Here is a 10,231-nt window from a genome sequence, read left to right as displayed (position 1 = left end):
AAATCCAAGTGCAAAGTGAGGAACTTAAGCGTTCTGAGGGTTTTATATAGGCCCGCATGACCTCACGGTCTTCTGATTCTATGAGCTTTGATCATAGACCACCATAGGGAGGAGACATTTTTAATTTTTTTCACATTTGTTCATTTATTCTTTTAAAATTTACATATTTTTATTATATTAATTACTGACAAGTCTATATTTTGCTATATTGTATTATAGGCTCACAGGTTCTTCATAATAGTAACATAAATAGCTAAAAATAAAACACAAAATATATATATATATCTTTAACATTTTAACACAGCAAGCCCATAGTCACTGATTTTCCAAGAACAAATCTAGTGGTGTCTGTCTTTTTTAATCTTTTTATTTTTCAATTTTTTTGCTCAACCAGAGGCAGATGTTTTTGAATGACCAATACTTTAAATAAGCCTTCTGTATTCATAACCAAAGCTCAATAAAGAACTTAAAAAAAATAATAAAATAGATGTAGAAACGTTCCACTTGAGTAGGTGGCGGTAATACGGATATCCACCTCCAGATTACTACTGTAAACATATAAGAGAAAAAAGAAGACTAATATAGTCAGTGCGTAAAACCAGCACTGGCTGTAACCAGTAATGTAATTACAAAATGTCAAATGATCATTGTAATAAAGTTGCCTTTATTTATTTTTTTACAAAAGAACGTGTAAACATATTTCAAAATTTCTGAAAATATTGTTTCTATTTAATGGTTTACCACAATGGTTTTACAAATATGCAAGTGCTATTTTAATTCTGATATGAAACTTTGCCAATGCAGTAAATAAGATTTTTTTTTGCCAAGGTGTTTTAACAAAAGCAAAGTCATGTCATTGATAATTTCTCTGTACACAGGCACTGTTTTTATCCACCAGTTACAGGACACTGTTCAGTTGTCTTTATAAGGAGAAACTGAGCATTTTACATTACAATCAACAGACACTGCAATAGCTTCAAGCAAACTCAGCAGCAAAAAACTTCAGTTCAGAGAGAAGTGGAAATAACATTCATTACATGTAATGATAAACATACCATGCTTTATAATATGTCCCAAGAGCCTCGTGAATACAATAACGCTTAAATTCAAGCTTTAAATATTCAAGAAATTGCATTAACCACAGATTTATTGCTGATGAGAAGTCACTGCAAGGGGAAATAATGTACTTTGAATTTGTGAAGTTATTTTTGGTGAGTTTTTCTGTTTTGCGTTGTTAAGCTTAAACAGCAGATTGGCAAGAGACAATAAGTAGTTAGCTGGCAAGAAGTGAAGGTGATGTATTTTAGGATGTGTGCTGGCTGGGTAAGGATGTAGGTCAAGGTCATGGTTTGTACATGCCGTGGAAGGTCACTGGGATAATGGTGTTGACCTCAGCCCTGGCCAGCTCTGTCAGTTTCATGGCATCCAGCACCAGCAGGACACCTGGTCTCTCTGCACCCGGCTTCACCACGATACTCAACAGCACACCTGCAACACCGAGACAGATGAGGTGAAAATGCGTTTGTGTTTCCAACATAGATTTGACTGGGATTAGGTATAGACCAGAGTTAATCTAAGAATGAGTTTATAATTTAAACAGGCACATTTTGTTATTTTTTATGTCTGCTTACTATGTAACAATATGGTGTAGTAATGACATCCAGAGCGAAGAATGGCATTATGCAACCCCTGTGTATCGTGTAATCTGAGCTTCTCTGTTTTTTGTTAAAGCATTCCCCACTCAGTTCAAATTGGTGGTGGTGATATGGATATTAAAGATCCTGTATACAACATTTAGAGCATATATCAGCCAGTCTCTGTTTGCTATGTAAACATACGGAGGAGTAGTGGTATCCTGAGCAGAGAATGGAGTCACACTACCTCTGTGTATGTTGTAATCTGAGCTTCTCTGTTTTTTGTTGCCCTCTGCCCCATGTTCACACTATAAGCCCTACAAGCTGTTATCAACCAGCTCAGCCACCTCCATGTTGGGAGCCGTGTGCAGACAACTTCTACTTTGTTTGTGTGTTAATGAGCGTGTGTAATTATGTGTGTGTTTTACCGTCGTCCTCCTCTGTGGCTCCAGGTGTTGGTACAAACAGCGGCTCTGAGGGGTAACAGTCGTCCTCCTGCCACACCCAGGTCTCTTTGGTTTGTACGTTCAGCTTGACTATCTGCAGCAATTCAACAACAAACAACCAACAGTCTTCCTTGACAACAACATTAGCAGCACTGTCTGTGTCAGTCACTTGTGAGCGATAAAAGTCTTCATACCCTGTCAGGGATAAAGTGGTTGAGTCCAAGACCATAAGCGAAGGAATACTTCTTCCCACGACACAGAGAGTAGTTAATCTGGGGAAACTCAAAGGCTGAGAGAGAGAGAAATACAAGACTACATGTAAAAAAAACCAACATACAGATATGCTAATCTATGACATAACGGAGACAACAACAATATACATGTATGGTCATTGCTAAATCAACTGTTGTTGTACAAATTGTGTGATGTGTGAAAGTGGCCATTATTATATAAAATAAAAATACCCAAAACAAAACAAACTGTGCATTTTATGCCATATATATTGTTTTGATGGGGAGACTTAGGTCATTGCATTCTGCCATTGCGTATGCGTGTATGTTTGAGTGAGATAGGATGTGAATCACTCGTGTTGTTGGACAAAAATCCCCATCCCCATGACATAAATTATTAAATTGTAGAATGAGAAGAAGACCTGAGTCAATGTTAGGGTTAGGCAAGTACTGGTTATTGTTAAGGTTAAAGTAAGTCTGCAGGAAATTAACTCAAGTCAGTTACACGATGGAGACATAACTCTGTGTGTATATTACCCTGTCTTGGTCCAGAGAAGAGGACTTCAGGTTCCAGCCAGATGGTGCCATCGCTTCGAAGAACAGCAGTTGCTGTTGTGTAGGAGAGAGAGACCAGATTCTTCCCCTGCTCCTCCTGAAAACACACAAGAACATACATGGACGTACACATATACACACACACACACCCTGCACGGTGGGGGGGGGGGGTATTTTTTGCACCAGTGCATGTGAGAACAGTGTGGTTTATATGAGAAGTCTGACTTGAGTACAATACCAATGAACGTCTCTTACCGAATATGTAGCAAAACATTTATTTGCAAATTAGAAACTGTGCGTTTGTCTGCAAATTTTGTCCTACTTACCCCTCTCTTACACGCCTGCTGTGAAACAGATGTGTTAAGTGTTCTCCTGTTCTAGGAAATGTATATAAGCAATTATGACTACTTTAAAAAGAGAGAGAAAGACCTCCAACACAAAGGTTTTAAAATAAAAGGATGCTATTCAACTGGTAAATGCATGATCGATAACATTACTTATTAGTAGTGTGTGTGTGTGTGTGTGTGTGTGTGTGTGCCCGCCCTCACCTTTTGTATATCCAGCGGCAATACGTAACGTCTGACCTCAGGCTGAGGAGCCCTCATCGCTGCTTTCTTCACTTCCTCCCACTGCTCCTTTATGTTGGCCAGGTACAGGTAGTTATACACAAAGTCATGACTGCAGAAAGAACAGAGAGAGATGTCAGGATGAGACAGTTAGACTGATCATAAAACACTCACACACACACATTCTTACCCTTTCCATGTGCAGAGATCGACCACGATGAACCCCTCCTCCTCATAGGTGTTAATATGGTGGAAAATGTTGAACGCTGACGTTCTGAACTTGTGGCTGCTCAGATACTCAGCTGGGTCCTTAGTGGCCAGGTGAAACCATGTCTAAGTCCAAAAACAGGGGACACATATGTGCAAAATGACATCTTTTCTTGACAATAACAGTCAGTACACTCATAAGTTACACTGTTTATTGTAATTAGGGTAATAAATACATAAATATGAAATTATATCAATGAGTAGATGCTATCTGCAACTTTAAATTCCCTTCAAATACCCTTCAATCACAGACACATTATAACATGATACTAACAGGCCAACTACCTATCACCCTCTGGCCCCAGCCTACCCCCATGCTGTCGTTGGATTCAAAGCAGTCCATGTATGTGGCTCCTCTGATGCTCCAAGCCGACAGGAACTTGAGCAGGTTGATCTTTACTGGCTGCTCCACGAACACAAAATAGTTGTCTGTCATACCGAAACTACAAACCGACAAATAAGAAAGTTAGAAAAGCACAGATAAAAAAAAAACCAGCAACTTATTCAGGGGTCACAGACACAAACTTTCTGCTGGTTTGTGAAAAAACAAATACAGATATAAAACTTATATTTGGTTGAAGTTGTTGAACTGTGTATTCATTGTGAGATATAGCAGAATAAGTCAGTACCTGTGAACATAGGAGGGTTTTAGTCTCTCGCTGCTGGGAAGTTGAACCACGACCTGGGATTTCTCTATGGGATCTGACTTGTCTGGAAACACACAGTGACTGTGTCTAATAATAGTATTGTCTTGTGAGCATTCGCATGTCCAGTTTATAATGAAAAATAAAATATCACTCTCTGATATTATGTCTGCTAGCGGTTTAAATTTGAAATGAAACCTACCTTTCTGAGCAGGTGGGATCTTGACGATGTTATAAGCCAGACTCATGTTCTTGCCAAAGCAGTTGCCAATGTTATAGACTGTACCATCTGCATCAATGTGGGGGTGGGCAGTCAACCCATTCACTGACAGGTACTTGCACAGGTCCACCTATGTGCACAAGACAACAACTTTATTATGAAATTACTAAAGTGTAATGTTACATGTAACACTTTAAAAAAGTACTTACATAGGAAAAATGCATCAAGAAACTTGAAAATATTTGGAATATGTACTTTTTCATCGCAGTAGTCTGTTAATTCAAAGATTTGCTGTGATGTAAACCAATCAGCTCGCACCTTCTTTAAAGTCTCCAGCGAGTCGGGATCAACTTTGGTGATGTAATTGGTCTCTGTGGTGGCATAGAAATCCTCGCCGATTGGATAGACGTTGACTGTGCAGTTATCTGTTATCTCAATGCCTCTGAAGTAAGTAAAGAATCTACATAGAAACAAAGTTATTGGTCACTGGATATCCAAGAAAACATGAGTTTCATAGGGAGTGTTATTATTGTAGTATGGGGGACATTGGATATAACATAGCTAGAGTCTGATGATTACTTTCTCTAATAACTGACATATGAATTATTCTAAGTATAAGATTACATTTTTTAGTCAATAAAAGAACAGAAATCAATACAAAAAACGTGCATCGCAATTATCAGGAGCCCAAGCTGACACTGACTTGTTTTGCCGAGCAACAGTCCAGAAACCCCAATGTTCTTAGTTTAGTATCTTTGGAAAGTAAGAAAACCAGAACAAATATTCACATTGGAGTCAATCAATTAATTGATTAATTGACTATTTGTATCAGGTTGCTCTGTTTCTAATGTTTTTTTTCCATCTTTCGAAACAAGCTGACACCACCTGGTGAGGAGTTTCTTTATATGGTTGTCTGCAGGTGTTTATATTATGTAGCCTACACTGCTACATGTAGCTACATGCTGAATGTGAAAAGGTTCCCTCAATACTCAATCACAAGTCCAGGTCCCCGACAGCAGTCACAGTCAGCAGGCATGATTAGGCCACCTGTGCCTTATGAACCAGAGTGAAGCCATCAGTTAGGTGTCTTATCTCCACTTTTATCAGTGGAATGTCTAATTAATTTTGTTTTTCATAAACCAGGTTTATATAATCACATATTTGCCGAGGACTTAGGCTATATAGAGTTAAAAAAAAACAAAACATATTTGTTATTGCTTCTAATATGCTGATTGCATTTCATATTTACTATTGACTGTTTTCTCTAATAGAGCCTCTAGCGAAAATATTTCATAAGATTGTGCTTCTGTAACCGGAGATAAGCATCTCCATGAAATCATAATCAGCACATTGATAAATCCTTTTAATAAAATCCTTTTTTCTGCACAGACCTCTGCCATTCTTTAACGCATCATCTTATTCACCTAACTCTGGAGCCAACCAGCAAGCTACACAAAAATCCTACATTGATGTAGAGTTACTGTTTGTTATCCTCCACTAACGTAAAAAAAAAAATGTAATCTTGGTTGCAGACTGAGTTAGTTTCTCCCCAATTTTAGTTTCCTGCTGGAACATGCCCTAACTTTGGTTTAAAAGCTTTTTTTGGTCATTTTTCACAGTAGAGAGTGCTACTATACTCGGTTATACTCATGCAGGTGCAATGACGATGAGATGATGAGATTTGAAAGACCTGAAAACGCTGACCAATCAGAGCAGACTTTTTCTGGAAGGGGGATTTAAGAGAAAGGATGTCATCTCAGACAGAGGGTGAATACAGGTGTTTCAGCACAGACAGTATCAGGAAAAATGGTTTTTGAGCATTAAAGCATGTCAACATGTTCTAGTAGGGACCCAAAATACAAATATAAAATGGATATTTGAAGCTGGATATTTCCATTTTTAGCATGGCAACCATAATATATGGGTTTGTGAGTTACCTGGAGAAGATGTTTTTGCAGGGGTCTGGGTAGACTGCTGTGCCAAACTCTGTGATGACTATTCGGTTCTCTGTCATGGCACGGACATACGCATCCGTCCTGATGAACCTGAGCAGAGACATTACACCCGTCATGTGTAAGAGAAACATAGTGACTCAGTCGTTAAATACACAACTGCTTTCCTGAGTAGAAAAAACTTCTTTGCAAAAGGAGTTGGATGAAGCATTTTTGTGGTCTGCAGCTGAGGATTGTTTTTGTCTCCTCCATTGTAACATTCCAGTTTTGATTATTTTACTGTCAGCTCTTTTCCACAGCTGCAGAACAGAAATCAGATGCCATCAAGTATCAACATCTGGATTTGGATCTGCATCAAACCAGTATAAGTGATAAACAATTGGGTATACATGCCAGATTTTCCTTTATACATAGAAAACAGAAAAACACAAGGCCATGTTAAGAAATCCCTTAAAATGCCTGGCTCTACCTAGATCCAGTATAATGCCCAAACATTACTTCATTACTACAGAAAAAATATGCTTTAAGATGTCTTATAGATATATTTTTTATTTTTTTAAAAATTTATTTTATTTATTTTTTTTGTGCTCTGATTTTGTAAGGTAATTAGTAGTATTCTTACTTCCTGTAGTAGGTCACCTGACCGTCCTTCAGGTCAAACTTGTGCATGAGAGCCTGTCCATCAAAAAGGTGATGGTAAGGTTCATCTCCCACTTCGAAAAGGCCTGGACCCACTCTGAGAAGACTGCCACCCAGCCATGAAGGTATAACACCTGCAAACACACACATGTAAGCACACATACACACTGTGTATATTAGAATCTATTCATATGTTTTCATTGATGTAGAATCACCTGAAACTAAGAGTTGTGTTTTTGTTGGGCTAAAATGAGACATTTTTCTCCACACCGGGAGTGTCCTCTTCCACTGTGCCATGTTTCACTAGCACTCTCAAACAAACAAAACAAACACTGGCTCTACAGGGCCTTTCTCCGTTTCTACCTTACCTGAAGGCAACCGTAGGTTCTCCTCAGCCTGTTCTCATTCCAAACTCATAAGATACAGCCACTTTTACAGTGAGTTTGGTGTAAGATCATAATGCCAAAAGCTACCTTTTGCTTCCGCATAAACCACATCGGATGGCATCAGGTGAGAACACAGCAGATGTTATTATACTATGGCGGAGAGACCGATGGCATCTGTCATGTCACTCGACAACGTAGTGGAATATAACCTGTCTCGTCCACATGAAACACAGCAGGACAGTGAATGTGGACAGGACGGCATCAGGTTGAAATGCTGAACAGGGGGCAGTGGATGGGTCCAATAAAGCCAAGATATTCATGTGGGATGTGTTCCCTTTTCCATCTGAATGTGATTTTTTTTTCTTCTACACTTTACCGTGTGCCTCCTGCCCCCAATCCTATCCATCCGTAGCCTCGTTGCCTAATCCTAACCGTCTGTGGCAGCATGTGTGTTTGTTGACATCCATGTGTTGGCTGCCATGTGCTTTTGTTGCTCAAACGTAACCACATGCAGCATAATCCCACCATGTGCTTGTGGCAATATGTTAACAGTTCAGAATGAGAATGGGTTGGTTGGTTCTCCTGCATGCTTGGAAAGAGAGGAGTATTTAGTAGGTCACCAGTAGTAGATGCCACTACATCCTACACATTTCACCTTTCATTTGTGAGTTTTAAAGGTGCTGGTTGGCAGATGTATTTCTTTCAATCCTTGGACAGAGACAAAATTTCTTCAACATTAGTAAAGTCAAGAATTTCAATTGTCAACCAAAAAAATGTTGAATAGCGTGCTGTCTTTCCTACCAGAGATCTCAGCAGGTATAGGTTCGTTCAGCTCCTCCACTGTCTCAAAGATCTTCCTGTAGCCTGCAGCTGGATGCTCCACACTGGAGAGGAAAATGAAAACATGAATTGGAGGAACAACTCCAAAACATGATCCAGATGACACAACAATCATACGGTTACTAGCTGTTTATTAGCAATTTATTCCTCAATGAATGTATTTTGTATAGTTACCACTGAATTATGGTTATTGAAATGAAAAGTTGTTATGCACTCCGTAATAATATCAACAACATCAATTAAGTGACAACTCGATAAACTCCATCTGCTGAGGAAGATGGTGTGATAACATCAAAACCTCCAGAATGGCTACTAAATGGACCTTATGGTGAGACTGCTTCGCCAACTGTTGTTTCCTTGCTTATTTCCACGCTGCAAAACGCAAAACTTTGTCTTTTACAACTTTTTTTTAGCATCTATCTGTCCTTTTTTTCTTAATACGTGTCTCTTTTTTCATCTTTCATGTCATGAATTCCTTTATGAATATTAATGAATTGTTTCATTTTCTCTGTTTATCTATCTACCATCAAATAAACCTAACCCATATTTTGACATTAAATCATAAAAAAAGCGATCAACTACAGCTTTTCTGCATCTTGATTAGTTGATATTATAAATTTAAGATTTGAGGAGTACAGAGACTGTAGCTTTTCCTCAGTTATCTAACTGAGGTCTTTCAGGATGCAGACATACTATATTCAAGGTTTTATTCAGTATCTCACTGCTGCAGCAGTCATTCTCTTGGAAACTTTTTGAATTTCGTTACATTTTTTTCTCCCCATTTATAATGAAAAAGGTCGAGTGGAAAACTTTAAACTCTGCATAGTTGAGTCACCATCAAGTATTTTTCTCTAAAGGAAAACAATGAACGTCACTGAGTGCTGCTTTCTCTGATTTCATTCCTGAGAACCAATAAATTTGAAGGTTGAAATGTTATGTAAAAATAAGTTCTGTCTTCATTGCAAAAAACATTTAAGAAAGAAAAAGTTTTACTCACCGACTGACCATGCTGCTGGATGGTCCTCACACACTCACACACAAGTCGCCTACAAAAAGAGAGTCCGGCTTGCATTTAAACCACACACAGATTTCCTGTGGTGAGAGATGGAAACTGGGCCCCCTCCTCCCCTTTTCCCCTCATCCACCCCCTTCTCCCATTTTCTCCTCCCCCTTTCCATCTTTCCTCGCTTCCTCCAGTCCCTCCTCTTTTCCTCTGCATCTCCTCCTGGTTTCCTTGCATGCCTTTTGCTCCCCTGCTCCCACTTTTCCTCCTCCTCCTCTGGTCTTGAACAAGCCAGCTTTGTCTCCTCTCCTTTCAGCCGCCTGGCCCTCAGCTCCGTGCAGAATGTTCTCCGGGCCCCAAAACAAGTTCTTTGTCAACCTGTGGGAACACAAACTCTCACAAACAGGCCGATGATGTGGGTCAAACCAATAAAGTCAGCTTTTAAAAGCAGTGTGCTGGTGTTGTTGTTTGTACAGGGATATGCGTGTAGAAAGAATCCTGTCTAATTAGTTCCAGACAGCCTCGACGAACACTCAAACTATTTTAATTGGCTAACTCTGGAGAAAGGGAAAGAGCAACAGAGTTTTCTCTGGAGGGAGAGCCAATGATTAACCACGACTATTTCTTTGGTCCTCTGTCATAATGATAAATGCAAGCTGAATAGACGGTGAATCAGATTGAATTCTTGCATTAATGAGGGTTAAAAGGAGCAGTAATCTGTCATCTAGTGTTTGAGCACTGCTGCTGAGTGCTAGCTACCAAACTGATGCCTGCCTGCAAATAAATGAACCAGACAAGTGAACAAACTGATATAACTATTGGATTGATTGCGATTAACCTTTGCACACA

General features: G+C 39.1%; 1 protein-coding gene across 1 annotated transcript; it reads right to left on the bottom strand.

Moving 5' to 3' along the window:
• Positions 1-668: 668 nt before the first annotated feature.
• On the bottom strand, positions 669-9,456 carry LOC121937702 (retinal Mueller cells isomerohydrolase-like). The gene is made up of 14 exons (XM_042481028.1): positions 9,377-9,456; positions 8,341-8,423; positions 7,137-7,287; positions 6,500-6,607; positions 4,881-5,022; positions 4,545-4,692; positions 4,328-4,409; positions 4,009-4,141; positions 3,622-3,764; positions 3,414-3,543; positions 2,848-2,962; positions 2,275-2,369; positions 2,063-2,174; positions 669-1,488 (listed from the first exon to the last, which is right to left on the bottom strand). Exons 1-14 carry the CDS (start codon positions 9,385-9,387, stop codon positions 1,343-1,345), a joined length of 1,599 nt encoding a protein of 532 aa, XP_042336962.1. The 5' UTR covers positions 9,388-9,456; the 3' UTR covers positions 669-1,342.
• Positions 9,457-10,231: the final 775 nt, after the last annotated feature.

Source organism: Plectropomus leopardus, chromosome 3 (genome assembly GCF_008729295.1).
Source record: "Plectropomus leopardus isolate mb chromosome 3, YSFRI_Pleo_2.0, whole genome shotgun sequence".
NCBI classification, from domain to species: Eukaryota; Metazoa; Chordata; class Actinopteri; order Perciformes; family Serranidae; genus Plectropomus; species Plectropomus leopardus.
The sequence above is the reverse complement of the archived record's forward strand: the minus strand, read 5'-3'. Positions and strand labels throughout refer to the sequence as shown.

Bases quoted from the DNA above. Each gene is read 5' to 3' on its own strand.
- LOC121937702 (XM_042481028.1), bottom strand. The intron at 4,410-4,544 runs GTAGGTTTCATT...GTGTGTTTCCAG, and splicing joins GATCCCACCTGCTCAGAAAG to ACAAGTCAGATCCCATAGAG. The intron at 2,963-3,413 runs GTGAGGGCGGGC...GTGTGTTTTCAG, and splicing joins TGCCGCTGGATATACAAAAG to GAGGAGCAGGGGAAGAATCT.